The 21,504-nt window shown below is 45.9% G+C and overlaps 1 protein-coding gene across 2 annotated transcripts in view; it reads right to left on the bottom strand.

Annotated features, from left to right (window-relative positions):
* Positions 1–448: 448 nt before the first annotated feature.
* The window catches only part of BANF2 (BANF family member 2), a 33,249-nt gene continuing 12,193 nt past the window's right edge, over positions 449–21,504 (bottom strand). Inside the window, exons 2-4 of one of the 2 annotated variants that reach the window (XM_019805777.2) lie at positions 10,564–10,612; positions 8,335–8,463; positions 449–601 (exon numbers count right to left, since the gene is read on the bottom strand). In XM_019805777.2, the coding sequence (XP_019661336.1) occupies positions 455–601; positions 8,335–8,460 (273 nt within the window). In that variant the 5' untranslated portion in view covers positions 8,461–8,463; positions 10,564–10,612 and the 3' untranslated portion in view covers positions 449–454. The remainder of the gene's footprint in view (positions 602–8,334; positions 8,464–10,563; positions 10,613–21,504) is intronic. The other variant, XM_002925073.3, reaches the window with a different exon arrangement.

Below are 21,504 nucleotides of genomic sequence, written 5' to 3'. Positions count from 1 at the left end.
CAAACCTTCAGATGACTGCTGCCCAGCTGAGTTTGCAACCTCATGGGAGACCCAGAGACAGAGCCACCAGCTAAGCCCCTCTCAGCTCCTGACCCTAAGAAACTGTGTGAGGGAAAATTGTTTAAGCCGCTGTGCTTTGGGTTCATTTGCTACACAGCAATAGATAACCAATACACTGGCTTAACACTTAATCCCTATTTTAAAATAAAAGATTCTTTTCTATAAATTTATGTGGAGCTATTTGGCATGATATTCGTGTGAGGTGACAGACAGTTGTTTCTGGGTGGTGAATTCGGGTATCATTTGTCTTTTGTTTGTCCTCTTTTGTATTCTTGCCCTACTTTGTGTAATGAACGTGTATCCTTCAAGTTAAACACAAAAATAATGACCCCAAGCCTGGCTGCGAGTACAGAGTGCACCGTTTACCCAGGTGTCAGAGCAACGGGGTGTGTGTCTATAGGAAGCAGGAGCACCACTCCTTCAGGCAGTGAGAACTCTCCTGGGCCTCGCACTCGGTGGCACCGCAACAAGAGATGAGCCACTTCTGAAACTCCACTTCATCCTTGTGCATCAGAAGGAACTGTCCCAACAGGATGTAGGCCTGTGGGGAGGGAGTGAGGCAGAGAGAAAGACGGGAAAGGTTACAATAAACCGGCTCTTCTCCAGCACCAGGATTCTCGTGAAAATCGAAGGAAGAGGCACAGGTCAGGTTTGAGGGACAGTGATGGCAGGCCCTGAACCCCTGACCAGGGCGATGGGGATTCTGGGACGGGCCCTTGGTGAGATGTGAGGCCAAGTTAAATGCACATCTCTCGGGTCGGGGTTGGGGGGTGTCCAGCCTGGGGTAAACCAGAACCTGTCTTTCTCAACTTTAATGAGTACATAAATCACCTGGGACCTTGTTAAAAAGGAGGTTCTGACTCACCAAGTCTGGAGTGGGGCCTGAAAGTCTGCATTTTGAACTTGCCCCCACTGATGCTGGTCCAGGGACAACATTTTGAGTAGCAAGAGCCTAGCGTACTGCCTTCTGGCCTCTGATCTAGTATTTCTCTCTCTCTCTATCTTAAAGATTTTAAGTAATCTCTCCACCCAACATGGAGCTCAAATTTATAATCCCAAGATCAAGAGTTGCATGCTCCACCAGTGGAGCCAGCCAGGCATCCCAGTATTTCTTTTTAACACAGACACACAGACACAGACACAGACACACACACACACACACACACACAAAGAGGAAGCAGAGATGCTCCCCACCCCATCGCTTTCTCAATCGATCTTGCAGAGTGTTTGACCCTCTCCACTGTTGACACTGTGGGTAATTGTGTGCTGTTGGGGTGGGGGTGGGGACTGTCCTGTGCGTTGCAGCAAGTTTCGCAGCATCTCCAGTCTCTACGCACTAGATGCCAGTAGCAGTCCCCCAGCCCCCCAAATTGGGATAATCATAACCATCTCCAGACATTGCCACGTGTCCCCTTGGGGACAAAAGCTCCTTCAACCAAGATGGCTGCACGTGGGAGTTGTAGATGAAGGGCACCTTAACACCAGTCTGTTCTTGCAAACCAGCTGTGTGACCTCAGGCAACCCACTTAACCTGAAGTGAGGACCCCAAGAATCCAGGTCTCAGTTTCTGCATTGCTTGAAGGCACACAGCGTGCCCAGCCCCACCTTGCAAACTGAATTAAGTGGAATCAATGTAAGAACATTAGGAAAATGTCCTGGAATGCTTAGCCTGTGGGACGAGCACAGAACATAAAATGCGATGAACCTTGTCCATCCTTCCCTTCTAAAGAGTCTGTGTGCATGAAAAACACTTGTAATTAATATTAAGTACACCTGGACTGATGGCTCTTCGGCATTCTCTTGTTTTCTAACTACTGCTCTTCAGCTTTTCACTCATCTCTTTATAATTTTCTCACATGATTATTGACAAGGAGCAAGGACTACATGGAGAAAGGGACGCCCAAGTCCGCGTGGCCACAGATTGACCGAGCTGCTAACTGGTGAAGCCTGGAGATTTAAGGTCACGTAAATGCCCTTGTCTTGCGGCTGGTTTGGGGGCTCTCCAGCCTGGAATGAACGAGAACCAGTGTCCACGCCTGCAGTCCTGGACCTTCTCCAGGAAAACCTGCTGCTGTCTCTTTACTTTCAGTTACATAAAACAAAGCAAATTTCATCTTAACCAAAGGGAACATATTTTTTTTAAAGAAATTAAATAAAAGCTGAATTGCAGTTGTGAAATGTACCCAAGCTATTGGAGCTTGGGCTTTCTTATTTTTAGTCATGGTCCAGTTGTTGAAAAGATTAAAAAAGCAGCCAGGATGTCATGGTCATTTTAACTGCTACTTGAATCATCTTTTTTGAAAAGTCGTATTGTTGCTTAGAACGATCTCATTTTACTTTATCAGTATCCTCATATTGTCAGTGGTGATTTTATGGAGATGTTTTTTAATTCAACATTGAATTATTAACATTGAATGTTAACTGAGCCAGGTGCTGCAGTGGGCGTGTTGGGGGGGTGCAGAAGTGAGTTACAGGATCAAGGAACAGGGAGCTCTGTCCCGGGAGAAAGAATATTAGTGATGATGATAGATGACAGTAATAATAATGATAATAGCAAGTAGCTCTTGAGTACCTTTGATGGGCTCCAGACCCCTGGCACATTTTAACCCCGTCCCATTCTCCAGGTGGAACCACTGAGAATCCAAGGGGTTGATTCCTGTTTTCCTGAGCCCCAGGCTTGCCCATCCCAACTGTCCACATCTGGTCTCGCACCAATGGCGGCCTCTGCCCTTTCGGAGGCCCCGCTGTTGGCATCAGCTGGTTGGGTGATCAGAGCCTCCACATCCCACCAGCCTCAGCACCCGGAAGCCAGGGAATGCGTACCATGTAGGACCAGAGGCAAATTTTCCAGGAACGTTGCAGGAAGACGGGCCTCTTCTCGTGGCCTCCGGAACCAAGTTGCCACCTGACTGTCCCTCATCCACTAGCTCTGCTACCCTCCAGAAGTGGGGAGGGAAATTAGCTCACTTCACCCTGCTCCCAAGGGAACCCATCGTCAATGGGTCCCCATCACAGCCCTGCCCAAAGCCTGTTCCGTTTCTCTGCTGGCTCCAGGAAGTGAGCCCCTAAGGAGGAGGAAATCTCTCACTTCTCCCTCCTTGGACCAAAGCTCACAAAAATCTGGCTGCAGGGAGGCTGATGCAGAGATGTGGGAATGTTGGGCAGACAGGGCCTACTCCCACACCCTGGACAGAGGGCCCCCTTGGTTTAATGCTCTGCTAAAGCCATTTGAAGCCCTCAGGATAGGGGAACAAGGGGCCTCATATCTTCATTTAGTGCTAGGTGGCTGGTCCTGGTCCATGCCAATGAAAATTTTCCGTCTTCACTGTGACACCTGGCCTTTTCTTTTCTTAACTGTTTTTTTATTTGAGTACGGTTGACAGACATTCGTTTCAGATGTACAACATGGTGATTTGACACCCTGCAGGTTATGCAATGCTCTCCACAAGTGTGTACCTTCCATCCGTCACCTGGCCTTTGCAAACACATCGTGGTCTCGGCCCTCGCTGATTCTTAGGCTTTGCTGACATCTCTGCCTGGAGCTGCCTGCCAGCTCCTTGGAGCCTAGAGTGATTGCACTTACGTGGCCACAAGACTTCATTGGGGGATCAATAGCTCTCTTTATCTCTAACCGGATGCTGGCTCTTCAGCCTTCATGGCCACTGGTAGCCAGTGACAATCTTGAAAATCCAGTACCTCTTGGTCATTTCTGGTTTAAAACTCCTTGTCTCCAGTGTGAATGCTCGATCCAGTGCAGGGCTTGCCCCTTCTTTCTTCTCCATGTCTCCCTGAGATATACTTATACTAAAAAATTATTTGTTTAACTAAAATTCAGATTTAACAGAGTGGGTCCCTGTATTTCACCTGGCAGCCCTATGCAGGGTAACCCCAAACTTGCATGACTGACTCCCTGCAGAGACTGTCTCCCCAGATGCAAATTTCACTTCTCTCACCCCAAGTGACTTTGAGCAAGTCACATGGCTACTCTGTGCCTATTTCCCCATCTGTAAAACGAAGGTGCAATAGTATACCTTGTAGGATTTTCTGATGATTTGATGAGATACAAGTAGTGCACTGAGGACAGAGCCTGACATGTAGCAGGCGTCATGCACGAATCCCGCTGTTAGGAGAGCCTTAGGGAGCAGGTGGGTACCCAGAACATATACCCCTTCCTGATCTTCCAAGTATCTTTCAGGAGGAAGATTCAGGCTCAGGGATAGGACTTTATAGTATCATCAAAGAACATTGAATGAAACCAGATTCTCTGGATGATAAACTTACTTCCTTGCTGTTGGATAACTTCAGGGTTATTCCCGCCACGAATGCACCTGCTGCATAGGGCACTGCTCAAAGGCCCTGAATTTACTGAGTGCCTGGAAATTCACTCATCCTTGGGCCGTGTGTTCATAGGGAGAAGAGGAGTACAAAGATCGTAGAACCATCTTATGCTTCGAGGAGACGTGGAAGAGCCCCAAAGGCAAGTTGTGCCTCTCTAGCATAATAAGTGTGGGCTCTCAGGCCATGTGTGGAAAGAAGAGTCAACAGGACAGATGTCACAGCAAGGGGTCCTATTGAATACTCAGTGTTCAGAAGCAGGAGTTTGTTAGGCTGGGGTGGGCGGGCAGAAGGAAGGCTTTCTTCCCAGAGAAGGTCCGCTGTGAATGGGGTACTGAAGGTGGTGAATGTCCATTTCAAGAGAGGCCTGCAGGCTGGTGGTCCCGTCTGTGTTTGTGACTCATGGACTGTCTGGCTTGGGTATATACTGGAGTGGGTGGGGTGGGGAACATAAGACAGAGCGAGAGCTGGGCCATGGAAAGCCTCCTGAGCGTTTTATGCACCAACGTATTTTCCCTTCCCGGTCCTTCCTTTGTCCCTTGCAGCCCTTCTGCTGTTAAATCTAGACCGGCACTGTCCAGTAGAAATTTAATGTGGGCCAGCCACATATATAATTTTTAATTTTCTAGTAGCCACAGGAAAAAGGAGGGAGGATGAAACAGGTGAAATTAGTTCTGATAGTATGCTTTATTTTCTCTCATGTGTCACAAATATCATTTCAACATGTAATTAGTAAAAAAAAAAAAACTATTGATGAGATGCTTTGCATTGGGAGGGGTACTTTAAAACCCTAAATCTTTAAAATCACAGTGTGTACTTTAGATGCATAGCACATCTCTATTCAGACAGGGGCTCCGTAGGTACCAATGGCCAGTGGCCACCATATCAGATGGTAGAGATCTAGATTCTCCAAGATCTAGGTCTGACAAGGCAGACTGCCTGGGAGAAGGACAGGCACAAAATACCTCAGAGAGAATGCAGCCACATTTTTGACTGTCAAGGTCCTGAAAAGACTTAGGTGAATCCATAGAAGAATCAATAGTTCGGAAATTCATGCCATAGCTGGGGGAAGGGACAACTAGACCCACGCAGAGGCCAGCAGAGACAAAGGACTGCATGACACCCAGACAGGTGTCCCTCCCTAGGGTCTCCTGGAGGCAGGGCATAAAAATCCAGGAGCTCAGAGGATTCTAGGGCACTGAACCAGCTCTGTATGTTACTATAATGGTGGATATGTGTCATTGAACATTTGTCCAAACCCACAGAAACTCTGCGTATGCACCCTGGGTGATTACACCAGGCCAACATAAGTTCTTGGATGGCTACAGATGTACCATTCTGGTGAGGGTGTGGCTCATGAGAGAGGATGTACATGTTGGGGGCACGGGGGTCCATGAGAAATCTCTGCATCTTCTGCTTAATTTTGCTGTGAACCTAAAACTGCACTAAAAATAAAAGTCTAAAATAATATATAGGCACCTGCATTTTTTTATGCTAAATCTGAGACCCCTTCCCTGCAGGATCGGCCTGCCCTGGAGGCTCTTCCTGCTGGCCCTACCCACCAACCCGTCCTCACCCGGATGCGCCTGGATCTCCTGGATCGGGTCTTGTGGATCCTTTTACAGGGCCAGCCAGGCTTCAGCTCTGAAACGAGTCTCACCACCGAATCCCAGGGTCAGCCCCCTCCCTGCCATGGTAACCACCGGGACCCAGATCTTCCCGTGTGGTTTGTGACAACATGATCCCCTGCCATCCTCATCCTCACTCGGGACCTTCATCAAGGCACCAACTTCTCCTTTGTGAAGTGCAAATAGCAACCCTCATCTCATTCACAGGTGAGTGAGAGGCCCAAAGCAAAGGAGAAAGGTGAAATCCCTTATGTTTGTGCTTGGAATTAGTGATCCGAGGAATGAGTCTGGCCTGGGAGTGGTGTGCTGGTCACCGTTCTCACCAGGAGGTCGTGAGCATAAGAGGGGCCTGGCCACACTCAGGAAAATGGTTTCTTCTTCTCTACAGCCCTGAATCTGTGTAGCAAGTTCTGGAATGCCTGAAAATTTCCCATTATTCGTTCATTCCTTTATCTTAAACATGTCTATTGCCCCACTTGTAATCCTCATTTAAAACACAGTTATGCTGGAAAAGACAAAACTGTAGGGACAGAAAACAAATCAGTGGTTGTCAGGGGCTGAGGGTGGGGAATATGAAGGGCACAGAGCAACATTTTGAAGTGTCGGGACTGTTCTATGACTTGATTGTGGTAGTGGCTTCATGACTGCATGCATTTGTCAAACCTTGCAGAACTGTGTACTAAAAAAGGTGAAATTCACTGTATGTGAATAGAAATATTTTTAAAATGCTGTGTTTGGCTGAACAGCAGCAAAAAAACATTAAATCAAAGTGGGGAGAAGCCAGAATAATGGGTATCTCTGAGAGTGGGGGATGGCATTGATGGGGGAGAGATACAAGGGGATCATCAGGCATTCTGGAGGTATCCAGTCCCTGAATCTGGGGGTGTCTCCGTGTGTGTGTGTGTGTGTGTGTGTGTGTGTGTGTGTATACATGTAAAAATTCACTGAGCTGAACCCTTCATATCAACGTTGGTGCATTACACCACAATAGAAAAGAAAAAGGGACAATCATTTCGTTCAAAAAGGAAATTTTTAATTTAAAATGTCTTCCCTAACCAGACTTGCTTACTTCACTACCTGCTTGGGAAGGGTCCCGTGTCCTTTATCTGGGAGGAAAGAATCCAATCTACCTCAATCATGGAGCTCCAGCTTCCTGGCAATACCACCTAGTGGATAGTAAATAGGCCTGTAGATTGGGTTGATATTCAGAATATTTCACAACTGGTATAAGCAGCGTGTCAACCAGAAAACCAGAGGCCCAGTAGTTCAGAGACCCCCTGGAAACAGCCGTGCCCTATGCAGGCGCACACCAAACTGATGACCGGCCATGCGAGCAACAGTTCCCAGCCTCACTGGGCGTTTCTGCAACATTTTCTTGCACCGTCGTATAGACCCACGTTAGAAACTATAGCTGTGGGCAAAATCTCTCAACCGAGCGTGCAGTGCTCCATGTGAATTCCCATCCGCCTCTGTATGTGATCACTCTCTTTGGGTTCTCTTTGGGATCATCTCCCATACTCTCCTAAAGTTCCAAGCAGCTTTTTTTTTTTTTTTTAAAGATTTTATTTATTTATTCGACAGAGAGACAGAGACAGCCAGCGAGAGAGGGAACACAAGCAGGGGGAGTGGGAGAGGAAGAAGCAGGCTCATAGCAGAAGAGCCCGATGTGGGGCTCGATCCCACAACGCCGGGATCACGCCCTGAGCCGAAGGCAGACGCTTAACCGCTGTGCCACCCAGGCGCCCCTCCAAGCAGCTTTTTAAGAGCACCATAAAAACAAATAATTATATAGAAAAGAACGTTCCGATTCCACGGGATACCCTTAAGGACATTCTTGGGCTGTGAGTGACATCTTAGAACAACTCATATCCTCTTACTCTGGTGTAGACCCCAGTCTGCTGTTACTCCACCTGCTGTCGCCAAGCTGGTGCCCTGGTGGGGCGGGGGAGACCCCATGAGTCTCTGCATGGAGGTGGGAAGTGCGCACAAATCATCCATCCTGACAGCCCAGCCCCAGACTCGGGCGGGCGGCTCACTTCTATTGACCTCTGGGTGTTTGAACTCCAAGTGAATCATGCCCAGCCCAGCTGCTCCGAGCCAAAGCCATTCCATTTGCCCATCATCTACTGGCCCTCGAGGCTGCCCAAGCATGAGGGGTCAGTGGCGCTGAAGCAAGTGGCACTCTGCCAAGTGGCGGCTCTGCTCTGTGACGGCCCCTTGCAGGGATACATAGCAGCGGCTGCCATCTGGCAGGGCTAGGGGAAGAGAGGTTGGGGAGCAAAGTTGGGGCAATAAGAAAAAAATGAATTACCTTGTCGAAACCTTTGGCGACCAAATTGATGGCAAGCTCATGGCTGATTCCATCCACCCAGGCAACATACTTTTCTCCGATGGGTTCCGAAAGGAAGGCTCTCAGCCTGGGAGACATGTGCTCCATCTTCTGTAACAGCGGTGGGAGAACAGGGCTAGGAGGTGGCTGGCTGCTCACAGTGAGAGGGGACACTGGGGGGCTGCTCTGCCGAGGGATGCGGGCGACAGATGGCAGGCTTCCTTCCACCACTCAATTTTTATTGGGGACTTTGAGATGTCAGGGGCAGTGCCCTGCACTGAAGACCTCAACACATCCATTCCCGCCTGGATGGACTGAGAAATGTACGATAGCCTTTGATGAGCCCAATAAATTCCACCAAAGGGGTGCTTTTAATGCTAAGAACTGCGATGGGTTTCTCTCTGCTACTCTTCCCACCCGCAGTGCTTAAAGAAACATTGCTTCTAGAGAGTAGAATTGTGGTTGGAGAAATAGGGATATGTTGGTTAAAAGGTGCAAAGGTTTAGTTACATGGAATGAATAAATTCTGGACATCTAATACACAGCACGGTAATAATAATTAACAGTAAAGTATTGTATACTTGAAAATTTCTAAGAAGGTAGATTTTAAATTACATCTCAACACATGCACATACACAAAAATATACCTATATAGAACTGATGGATAAGTTGTTTAGTTTGTTCATGGTGATCTTTCCAGTGCATGTCTGTATGTCAATCAAATTGTACACCTTAATATAAACAATTTCTGTAAGTTCAAGATATCTCAATGAAGTTGTCTTAAAGAAAAAAAAAGGTATCATTGCTCCTCTTAGCTAATTAACCCACCTTCTCTCTTTACTACCAACACTTTTTCATATTTTTATTTTAGTGTTTATTGCACTCTGTAATAGTTGGTGGTTTAGTGACACATAACAGAAAACTCTTCAACTGGATCAAACACCAAAGAAGACATTACATAACTCAAAAGCCCAAGGGTAAGGATGGGTATGGTGCAATCAGGACCACAGCTCCATTTTCTCTGATTCTTTCAACTTTTCCTCCTTGTGTTGGCTTCAGTCATGATTGGTTCCCCTCATGGCAGTGAAACAGCTGCTTTAAGACTCATATTCCCCAACACTCCACCCCAGATGAAGAAGGAAAGAGAGAAAACGTGTCTCCAAGGAGTTCTAAGCAGAACTCCATCCGGTCCTGAAGGTCTGCATAGGGTCACCAGTGTGAGCTTAGTGTTAGTAGTATGCTCTGGTCCTAGATCTGGGAGGGGAGTTAACTTTCTTTAGCCCATACAAGCTGTGAGATCAAGCGTAGTAACCTGAACAAAATCAGGATTATTATCCAGAGAAGAGGAGATGAGTGTTAAACAGTAACCATAATATCCCACTATCGTCCACCCCTTTGGTGACCCAACATCTGTACATTCTCCTTTCCCTACATAATCATCAGAAATACCCACACTTGGTTAATGTAGACTCACCTTCTCCCCAATGGGTGAAGCCCTATGACTCATTCAGTTACCGGATTCAGATTCAAGTTCATATTTTCTGGAAGATGCATCAGACTCTCCATCATGTCTGGAAGTAGCAACTCATGGGATGGTAACCTATGAACTAAATTCTGAACTTCACCACCATCAACATAGTCAATAGTGGGGGGAAAACCCAGTATATCTGCAATAAGAATTTCCAGAAGGGCAATTCTCCATTTAGAGAAGGGGACCATGAGAAACATGTTGTCATTGGCCAACAGTGCATGCAGTATTGAGGAAATATTGGGGATTCCTTGCCATGGTGGTAAAGCAAGTTCCTCAGTTAGCCAAAATGGCGGCCCCCATTTCTGCGTTTGGTGTAGCTTCCCTGTCCACTACCTAGCCAACATCTGAGTGGGCGTGTGTCTTTCAAGGAGAGTCACTGCTTTAACAACACACTTCTGGTGGGTACAAGTTCCAGGGTTGCCCTGAGGAACAGGCAATTTCAGGCATTGGTTGGCCCCTTTCTTTGGCAAGTCAGCATCCTTAAGAATCTACTGGATTTCTTCTATTCAAGTCCGTGGGCTGGTAGTTCAAGCTGGATTTGGTCTCAGGTCAGAATCCTTGAGCTGGCAATGAGGCTCTTGCCTTGCCCACGGCGCTACACCTTAGATTAGTGTCATCTTCCTTCACCTCTGACGTGAAGGTACCCCACGTCTGCTCCCTGCCCCACAGCTGTATCCTACCTCTATGTCCACAGTGAGTGAGTTGTCCTCTTCATCAAGCTTGAGGCACCTAAGACAAGATGCTCTTTAGAGACCCGGAACCTTCGGACACTGTTTTCCCAGGGCCTGATCTTTTCTCTTGCTAAGCCACCTGATTTGCTGCCTGTGTTCTAACTTTAGCCAGTTACATCAGCTTTTCTGACCTAGCAGGCTTGCTCATCAAAGTCCAGTCACTTTGGATTGCAGGCCACAGGCAGAAAGGCTCTCTCTCCGCAAAGTTGTGTTTTTATTCCTCCCCATTTTCAAACAGGCTACCCTCCTCCTACATTTGAGTCTCCTATGAACTTTTTTTTTTAAAGATTTTATTTATTTGAGAAAGAGCATGAGCCAGGGTGGGGAGGGGCAGAGGGAGAAGCAGACTCCCTGCTGAGCAGGGAGCCTGTCATGGGGCTCCATCCCAGGACCCTGAGATCATGACCTGAGCCAAAGGCAGATGCTTCACCGACTGAGCCGCCCAGACACCCCGAGTCTCTTAGGATCTTAACAAAGACTGCCAGAGGTAGCCAACATCCTGAGTATTTCCCACCAGATCTCTCCAAATGTCCTATCTCCCTACACAGAAGGTCTGTATCCTGGGGTCAAACAGGGAGAAGCAGCCATTTTGCTAGCCCGGGATTAACGTCTTCCTAATTTAGGTAAAGACATCCTGCTGTTCTCCTTGTGAATACTTCTTCTCAGCCAATTCACATTTGAGGTTTGCTCATTGTAGCATCCCCTTCTTGGTATCAAATTCTGGGTCAGTTTGGACAGTTTGTAATTCAAGGAACAGAAAAATCCAGTTCAAACTGGCTTACACAGTAAGAAGGTCTTATTAACATCTGCCAACAAGAAGTCCAGAGGCGGATCACATGCTTGATCAAGGCTCCGGCTTGGGTTCCTTGCAACTCTCTTGGCTCGGCCTTCCTTTATTTATGGGCTCAATCCCCAGCTTGGCTCCTTTCTGGAAATAATTGGGCTATAGCCGGACCTGGCATCACTTTTGCAAGGCGCGACCCCCTCCCTCAAAAGAAAACTGTTTTTCCCTAGAAGCCGCCAATGAATGCCTTCTCTTGTCCGTATCATCATACATCAAGCACAGATATGTGTCCTATCTCTGGTTCAGAAGGCAAGTCAGTGACCTACAGAGCACCTAGGCTGCAAGGGTGGGGATGCGGCCCAAAATCGGGGTAGTTTCCATGTTAGTGGGGGTATTTACCCCATACCGCGATATGGGATAAGGTCAGGAGAGCAACCCAGCATCCACCACATATGCCCCAGTAGATTGTGAGGGCCACAGCTGCCTCCTATCACCCTTTGCTCCCCATCCCCGCCCCAGCCCCAGCCTGGCCCAGGGCAAGCACTCGGCGAAGTAAGTGACTGCTCCGTCCATGGCATTCAGATGCCTCCAGCGCTGGTCCCCTCCCCTGTTCCCACGCTTCCAATTCTGCACACCTGAAGTCTAGCTCCCCTCATAAGCCTTCCTGCCCCAGGAGACATATTATGACACTTAGGGACACAAACTGTCCAAGAAGTGATGCTCTGAAGGCACTGATTGTAGGAGTCAGGTGGCATCTAGGGAAAGAGACCTTGATGTGTCAGTCATTTCGAGGAAGGGGAGCATAAGGCAAGACTGGTTGTCCAGGGCCCCACTACCGCGGGTCTTAAATACACAGGTGCATGAGCTGTGAATACACTATTCTGTGGTGGGCATCCATCTCCCCAGCAGCTAAATATGAAGATCTCTCTTAATCTGTGAAAATACACTAAAGGGTGAGCTCTGCAGTCCCCATCACCTCCTGGGACAAGGAGTTGGGATTGGGAATCCAGCTCGGGGCCGGGCTGTAGGAGAGCAGGGTTTCTGAGCAGGAGGAAGAGCCCCAGAGAGTCCTGGCAGGGTTCACCAGCTTTGCCAGGGGAAAATTCCATTCACTATCCATGTTGGCCATCTGTTAAGTTCAACATCTCTGCCCATTAAAAGAATAAATGGAAACTACAACATTGCTATCAATGGAGCAGCATCAAAGACAGGTAAGGATTAGCAACACCTTGTGTGTATTTGCTTTTCTCACACACCTGATCTCACTTTGATCCTTGACACACTCTGGAGCATAGGCAGCCGCAATTTTTATCCTCCTGAGGATCCACTGAATAGAGGCCTTCACATTCATTAGGATGCCTTTGTCTGCGGCAGTGGTTCTCAACTGGGGGCAAATTGTACCCCTCCCTCCGCTGAACCCCAAACATTTGGCAATCTGTCTGGAGACACTTTCGGTTGTCAAAACTGAGGGAGGGGGAGAGCTATTCACATCTAAGGGATAGAGGTCAGGGTTGCTGCCTAACGTCCTGTAATGCACACAACAGCCCTCCCCCAGCAAAGAATTACCCGGCCCCACATGTCAATAGGTTCAAGGTTGAGAAACCCTCAGCTAAAAGTAACAGAAAATCTGACTCAAATGGTCTTAAAAAATACTTTTCTAATCTCACATAATCAGAAATCCATCGGTGAGGTAGACCCCAGGGTCTTGTCCGTCAGCGTCTATGTGTGCGTCTGTGTGTGTCAAGGACCAGGCTAGCTGTGTCCAAGGTCCCAAGATGCATACAGAATTTGCTCGGGTCCTATCCAGACATGAAAACTTCCAAAGGAAGGACAGGCCATTTCTTCTCGGGTGTCCCCAGAACCTCTTCAGTAGAGCTTGCCTTAGTTTCATCGTCCAGAACCAGGCAGCATGCCCACCTGGAAACCAGTCACTGGCCAGGGGAGTGGTCTGCATGGGGATGTGGATGAGGGCAGCCCAGTGGACATATGGCTGCTCAGAAAACGCCAGGTTCTAGAGGAAGCAGGAAGAGGAGATGGATGCTGGGTAGCAATTGACCGAATCCACCATGTCTTCCAACCTGGTCAAATGTTCAGTCCATCACAACTAGCGCTTCTCAAAGTTTAACGTGCACACAGACCACCTTGGGGGGGGGGTCTTGTTTAAAAATGTGGGTTCTAATGCAACAGGCCTGGGTGGGGCCCAAGGTGCTGCATTCCTAACCAGCTCCTGAGAAGATGCCCATGCTGGGGGCCCACAGATCACACTTGGAGTTGCAAGGCATTACATGATGCAACTTTTTTATTTTTTATAGTTAATGGTGGCAAAATATACACAGCATAAAATTTACCATCTTAGCCATTCTTAAGTGTCCATTTAGGTAGTGTTAAGTATAGTCATATTGTTGTGCAACCAACCTCCAGAACTCTTTTTGTCTTGCAAAACTGAAACTCTAAACTCATCATATAGCCAATTTCCACCCTCACCTCCCCCCAGCCCCTGGCAACCACCACCCTATTTTCTGTCTCTATGTATTTGATTACTCCAGATTCCTCATTTAAGTAGAGTCGTATTTGTCTTTTTGTGACTGGCTTATTTCACTTAGCCTAATGTCTTCGAAGTTCAACCATGTTGTATCACGGGTGAGAATCTTCTTCCTTTTTAAGAATGAATAATATTCCGCTGTATGTATATATCACATCTTGCTCATTTTTCATCCATCAGTGGACACTTGGCTTGCTTCTACTTTTTGGCTATTGTGAGTAACGCTGCTATAAACACAGGTGTGCAGATATCTCTTCAAGATCCTGCTTTCAATTCTTTTGGATTGAATGGAATCACCTGATTAAATGGTAATCCCATGTTTAATCTTTGGAGGAACCACTGTACAGTTTTGCATAGTGACTGTACCAATGCTGTATATTCTTAAACTTTACCACACATTAGACTTATGCTGGGAGATACAAATAACCAAAGCTTGGGTCCTTCCTCTAGCACTTGGCTTAATTAGCATGGGGTGTGGCCCAGACGTCGGAATTTTCAAAACTCCCCAGGTGATTCCAATTTGCTGCCAAGTTTGAGAACCATTTCCTTGTCATTTGCTGCTCATAAAGTTATGAACAGGTTTTCTAGGATGATGGGATTCCAACTAAGTGGGATGTTATAGTGGGTTGTCTAATGTCTGTGTTGCCAGATTGCTTATGCTGACCAACTAGCAGGCAGAGTCTGTCCCCCGCTTCCCCAGGCACATCATATCCTCATTAGCCATCAGTAGGAAGATTTAACTATGACCCCTGATGGCTTTGAAGTCAGAGAACTTCAGAGCAGACAGCCCTCCATAACTGCCTACTCTTTTTTTTTTTAATTAAAAAAAGGGATCTTTACTTCAAAGGAAAATTTACCTGGAATCCCTTTATATAAAATAGATCAAAGCAGAATAACTCTGTTGACTTGCCAATGAGGGGAGGGCGCCAGAGCCTCCCAGGGATATACAGAGCCATCCCCATTGTCATCCTTGTGCCCCCCCTCAAACTCCTGTCTGATCCACCTTACACCCCTCATTTCACCCATAAGAAAACCAAGGCCCCAGAATTTAAGTGACCTAACAAAACAGGGTTGACTCTGTTTCTCAGGGGAGCACTCTTTCTAAGTCACGGGGCATTTCCAGGGTGGGCTTCAGGGTGGGCTATGTTACGGTCAGATGAAGCACTCAGCCATCACATGTCAAAACTATCACAAATGCCTTGACATAGTCCTGCCCCATAAAAGAGTCTTGTGTTACAGGGCGTTCTCTTAATTACATCGTTTTGAACCACAAAGTACTGTTTGGGGAGGATAAATTGGCAGGAAACGACTTCAACCAAGTCTGGTTTTAGAGGCTAAGAGAAGTCACTCACCCGTTTAAATAAGGAATAAAGGGTCAATGGAATTTAATCATGATTCCCAAAGGAATGACCTTCTAGTTGCAAATGTTTGACATCCTTTAAAGATCATTTAAAAATCTATATAATAAGTCTTTGTGAAGAGGCAATCCCAAACACGCCCCATCAGATAAATGGAGTGGGGTGGGGGGCGCTGCTCTAATGCCAAAAAAACGGGTATTTGGGGCTTGGGATAAGATTTGTATACGAATTTAAAAAGTAACATCTCTCCTGATTACCCCCCCTTTCTTTATCCCTTTCTTCTCCTACTGATCTTCCTAGTTCTTATGTTCCATAGATGAGAGAAACCATATGATAATCAGAAGGGGGAATGAAGCATGAGAGACTATGGACTCTGAAAAACAAACTGAGGGCTTCAGAGAGGAGGGGGGTGGGGGACTGGGATAGTCTGGTGATGGGTAGTAAGGAGGGCACGGATTGCATGGTGCACTGGGTGTTTGATGAATCATCGAACTTTACATCAGAAACCAGGGATGTACTATATGGTGAATAACATAATATAATAGAAATATTATTATGAAAAAAAATAAAAATAAAAAGTAACATCTCTCAACGAACATTAGCTGAAAGTGAAGTCATTATTCTCTGGAGCCCAAGTAAGATGGCTCTAGGGCTGACCCCAGTGATGGAGACACTGGTGTGGGCCATACATGAACATAGCTAGAATACTATAGTTCCCTCGAAATCTAAATGGAAAATCGTAATATTTCTAAATATATTACTTTGCATAATACATGATTTTATTTTTATTTTTTTAAAGATTTTATTTATTTATTCGACAGAGATAGAGACAGCCAGCGAGAGAGGGAACACAAGCAGGGGGAGTGGGACAGGAAGAAGCAGGCTCATAGCAGAGGAGCCTGATGTGGGGCTCGATCCCATAGCGCCGGGATCACGCCCTGAGCCGAAGGCAGAAGCTTAACCGCTGTGCCACCCAGGCGCCCCTGCATAATACATGATTTTAAATGTGTATAGTTAAATTATGAAATGAAAAGGTATAAACAAACAATTTTATCTACATCCTTAAGAGTTTATACATTCAAATGGCCAAAAAAAAAAAAAAGGCATTTTCAGAGGGGTCTTCTAATTGAGCAAATGAGAGGTTCTCTTATTTTCCTCTTGTCTTTCTATTTGGGCATATGTGGTACTGCCTACTCCAGGGAACTGAGATGTTGATAATAAGCTTCATGTTTTGCTCTCACCTTTTATTGAAGGGGTACAGAACAGAAATCTGCATAGGTGCTCACATTGTTGAGAGGGCTGCTACCCACATTTTGTTCTAGAAAATGCCCCCCATGGTGAATCTTTTTTTTAATGTGAAGAAAAAAGTATACCTTTCAAAACTGGTATATTTCTATCTTTATGAGGAAAAGAATTTGTAAACATATTTCTCTTTTTCCTTAGCTTTGAGCTAAACGGCCACGTTTAGAAATTAGCTTGGAGAAAATCTCTCTCCCTTCCTAGTTATCATATTTGCTTCTTCTGCTCAATGCCCTCATTTTCTTTCACTTTTACTTTAAAACTTAAATTTATGTGCTCGGAGTACTCACACACTTTTTAAATTATGCTGCTTTATCATGTGCTCAAAGCCTCAAAGATATGGAGAATAAAAATAGTTTCTAAACTAAGCAGATTTATGGAAAAATTCGGGGTCCATCCCTATGGTCTCAAAACCCTGCAGCCTTGTAGCACCAAGGGAAGGCAAGAGAATGAGGATAAGAATAATCTCGGGATTGTCCTTAGGGAGACCCTTGCCTCCAGTGTGCAGATGGCAGGACAATGGAGTTGGACCGGGAGAGAGTGAGGACAGTACGCATTTCTCACCTCTCAGGATGCAAGGGAACGTTGTCTGTCAAATACTACACCTCTGCCCTGCTCCTCAAAACTATCTCTTCTCCCTTCAAATGACCCGGTCTGTCCCTCCCTCCCAGGCACTGCTAGATGAAGAATAAAAAGAAGGGTGGTAATGTTTCTATGACATTGAGGTCTGACTCTGAGGAGCTTTCTTTCCCTTAAGCCATTAAAAGTCTGAGGAGATACTCTAACGTTGCCTCCCTTTCTGGATGGAAGCTCATAGCCTCAAGGCATAGGGCTCCACTTTTTACAGTCAACCCAGGAATTACTTTCCAGGGCCTACCATGCTCACCACAGTGTCCTGGGGCCTGCCCATGGCCACACTTCACCTTCTCAGGCCACATCCTGGCACCCCTATGAATGGCTTTCTCTGTGAGGATTGCTCAACTGGCGGGCTCTACGCCTGCTGGCGGCCATCTTTCCTACCGCGTATGGAGAGCCTGCCTGAGAAGGAAGCAACATGGAGAAAAGCAGATCTGAGGGCAATGCGGATGGGCAGAAGAAATACCCAAGCTAGGGAGTCAGAGATAAGTGGATGCAAATATCCGTCCTTCACTTACTAGCTGGGAGACCTTGAGAAGATTTCTGAACCAAAGACTCAGTTTCCTCGTCTGAATGGTGAGCATAATGAATGTCACCCACCCACAGGGTGGTTGTGCAGATCAGATGAGTTAACTGAATGACAAAAGTGCAGTACACTGTCTGGAAAAGAGTAAGCACCACCGAAGGTGAGCCAATTCATTGGGGTTGAATCGCATCATGATTTCCCAAGACTATTGTTACGCAAATCTCTATGGTTATACAGTTAAGTTGATTTCTGTTGCTTCTAAGGACTAGCTTCTTCTTCTTTTTTTTTCTTTCTTTCTTTCTTTCTTTCTTTCTTTCTTTCTTTCTTTCTTTCTTTCTTTCTTTCTTTCTTTCTTTCTTTCTGTTTCAAGTTTTTATTTAAATTCCAGTTAGTTAACCTGCAGTGTAATATTAGTTTCAGGTGTAGGATTGAGTGATTTATCATTTACATACAACACCCCATGCTCATCACAAGTGCCCTCCTTAATGCCCATCACCTGTCTAGCCTAACCCCCTGCCCTCCTCCCCTCCAGCAACCCTTGGTTTGTTCTCTGTAGTTACGAGTCTGTTTTACAGTTTACCTCTCTCTTTCCCTCCTCTTTGTTCATCTGTTTTGTTTCTTAAATTCCACAGATGAGTGAAGACGTATGATGTTTGTGTTTTTCTGACTGACTTATTTCACTTAGCAAAATACTCTCTAGATCTTCACTTAGCATTGCTTGGTTTGTTACTTGGTTTGTTTCTTTATTCCTTTTTTTGTTTGTTTTGTTCTTAAATTCCACATATGAGTGAAATCATATGGTATTTGTCTTTCTCTGACTGACTTATTTTGCTTAGCGTTATACTCTGTAGCTCCATCCGCGTTATTACAAAAGGCAAGATTTCATTCTTTTTATGGCTGAGTAATATTCCATTATATATATGTACACACATGCACACAACACACTTTATCCATTCATCAGTCGATGGACATTTGGGCTCTTTCCATAGTTTGGCCTCCAGTGTGCGGAGGGCAATGGGACATCGGGATGCATTAGCCCTATGAATCACTCTTTTCATATCCTTTGGGTAAAGACCTAGTAGTGCAATTGCTGGGTCTTGGCTAGTTCTATTTTTAACTTTTTGAGGAACCTCCAAACTGTTTTCCAGAGTGGCTGCACCAGTTTGCATTCTCACCTACAGCATAAGAGGGTTTCCCTTTCTCGGCATCCTCGCCAGTATCTGTTGTTTTCTGTGTTGCTAATTTTAGCCATTCTGACAGGTGTGAGCTGGTATCTCATGTAGTTTTGATTTGTATTTACCTGATGATGAGTGAGCACTGTCTTCTAAAACACGAGCCTGTCTGTCTTTCGCATGCCATGGGAAGACCCTTTGGTATCCACCCCTGTAAGGGTCACCTGTTGTCCAGCCCTGCTCAGCACTGGCTCTCTCTATTTCTGGAACCAGAGTCTCTACTTCCCTTTGGGGACTCGCTGTTCCCCAAACCTCAATCTCTATCTTCCCAAACCCTTGGCTCCAGGCCTGGCCAAAGAAACCAGTATATCATTTTGGCTACAGTGATTGGTTCAGAAATGGGTATGGTGTGTTCCCTAGCCCAGGCCTAGCTCAGCTGGCAGAATATGAGTACAGAACTGCTAGTGACCATCTCTGTCATCACCTGTCCCTGAAAACCTACCTGGGAAGGAAGCAACCTGTAGGAAAGCAGATCTGTGAGAAGGAAAGAGACATTCCCAAGACCCACTTTCAGGCCTGGATCTAGCCATGCCTGAAGGCACCTACCCCTGAATTTTTTAATTGTTATCAGGCAATATTTCTCACTTATATTTAATTCCATTTAAATTGGGATTGTACAATCTGTAACAGAGTCCTGACTAATCCACCCCCATACTCATTCACGCAGTCACTCACTCATTCATCGTGTTTGTGGTGTGCCTTCTATGCACCAAACACAATGCAAGGCACAAAACCTTCTTCATCCCACCCAGAGGCCTGTGGCAGGATTAGTCCCATGGGCAGGCATCAGGGATGGAAAAAAATCATTTTTCAATGACCATTAATGCTCATCATTCACAAATAAAAGGAGTATTTCCCTTCCTTGCCCTGAACTCCAATTCTACAGTGGCAAACAAGATTCCTCTACTCCTTGGTGGCTGTCTTACACACAACTCTTTAATTGTAAATTTTTCTCCTGATACGTGTGATGAATACCCAAATAAATACAACGATTTCTCAGAACATTACTGAGCATTGTCTCTGACAAGACCTCGAGTGTAGTCTATGAACCTACAAGACAAAGACTTCTGCAGGTTCCTGTCAGAGAACACCTCAGTGATGAGGGGGACGTTCCCACAGGCAAGAGGTCACGTCTCTGGGGAACCATAAAGGAGAGGGAGGATTGTCTTCATGGATTCCAGACTCCAAAGGTCAGTGTGGGTCTAGTAGAGCCCTCTGGGGTGTGCCGGATGCAGGATAGGGGACCTGAGGCTGCTCTGTCCATGACCAGAGCTATGACATTGGGCAAGTCACTTCCATTTCATGTGTATAAAATCAGAATGTTGAATTAGCTGGACCTCGTTGTTCTGGTCCCTCCCAACATCGTGTGTCTTTGTTAACTTACAGTCTTCAGATGATACAAAATTCATACAGGGTCATAGTCCCTATCTGCCATTTTCAGGTCCAAAAAGCTCTGAAAACCAGATGATTTTTTTTAAAAATGTATTCGGCAGCCAAACCTGGCCTAGACCAACACAAAGCTATTTATAGTCTTTATTATCCCACTTAGTGTGAATATTTCTACATTTCACCACAGGAATATTAATGGGCTTGTTTACAGTGTACTGAGCCAGATTCTACCAGGAATGTTCTATAATACACAGAATAAGCACCATATTGCCTTTCTAAAATTCAAAAAAAATCTGAATTTTCCAAAACTTCTAGTCCCGGCACTCTCCAATCAGGTTTTATAGACTGACACTAAGATCACTGTGCCTGCAGCTGAGACACCCTGCAACCGTCTCCTGTTGAAGGCCCTTGTCTCCCCGGCTCGCCCACACTCCACCTTTCTTGTCCGCGTCACTAAGGCTCTGTCCCCGTCACTAACCCTCTCTCCCCAAATAGAATTGTCCCCTTTCTCCTGCCTGTGCCGGATATCCTCTGTCTGCACAGTGCTTCTACCTGGGACAATTGGGGCTTGCATCTTTTCTTTATAAAACCTTTCCTCTCCTCTGGGACCCTGTTCTCTGCAAAGGACCAGGCACTAAGCTGATGAAATAAGTCATCTAAGGAACAGATGAGAATTTTAGTTCCCCTCCCTGGACAAGGCATCTGCATTTCTTACAGATTTTTTTCCCACTTATTTTTGTTTTTCATTGTGGTAAAATACTCATCACACAAAGTTTACCTTCTCACTAATTTTTAAGTGTACATTTCATAGCGTTGAGTATAGTTGTGCCAGCAATCTTCAGAACTTTTTCATACCCATTAAGCACTAACCTCCCATTCCCCACTCCCCCAGCCCCTGGCAACCACCATTCTACCTTCCGACTCTATGAATTTGACAACTCTAGGTACCTGGAATAGGTAGAATCAGTGTTTCTGTTTGTGACTGGCTTATCTCACTTAGCATAATGTCCTCAAGGTTCATCCACTTTGTATTGTGTGTCAGAATTTTCCTTTTAAGGCTGAGAAATAATCCATTGTGGGTATATAGCAAATTTTATCATCATTCATTCACTGATGGACATTTG

This window comes from Ailuropoda melanoleuca, chromosome 13 (genome assembly GCF_002007445.2).
Source record: "Ailuropoda melanoleuca isolate Jingjing chromosome 13, ASM200744v2, whole genome shotgun sequence".
In the NCBI taxonomy this organism is placed as follows: Eukaryota; Metazoa; Chordata; class Mammalia; order Carnivora; family Ursidae; genus Ailuropoda; species Ailuropoda melanoleuca.
Note: the sequence above shows the minus strand (reverse complement) of the source record. Positions and strands in the feature narration are given on the sequence as shown.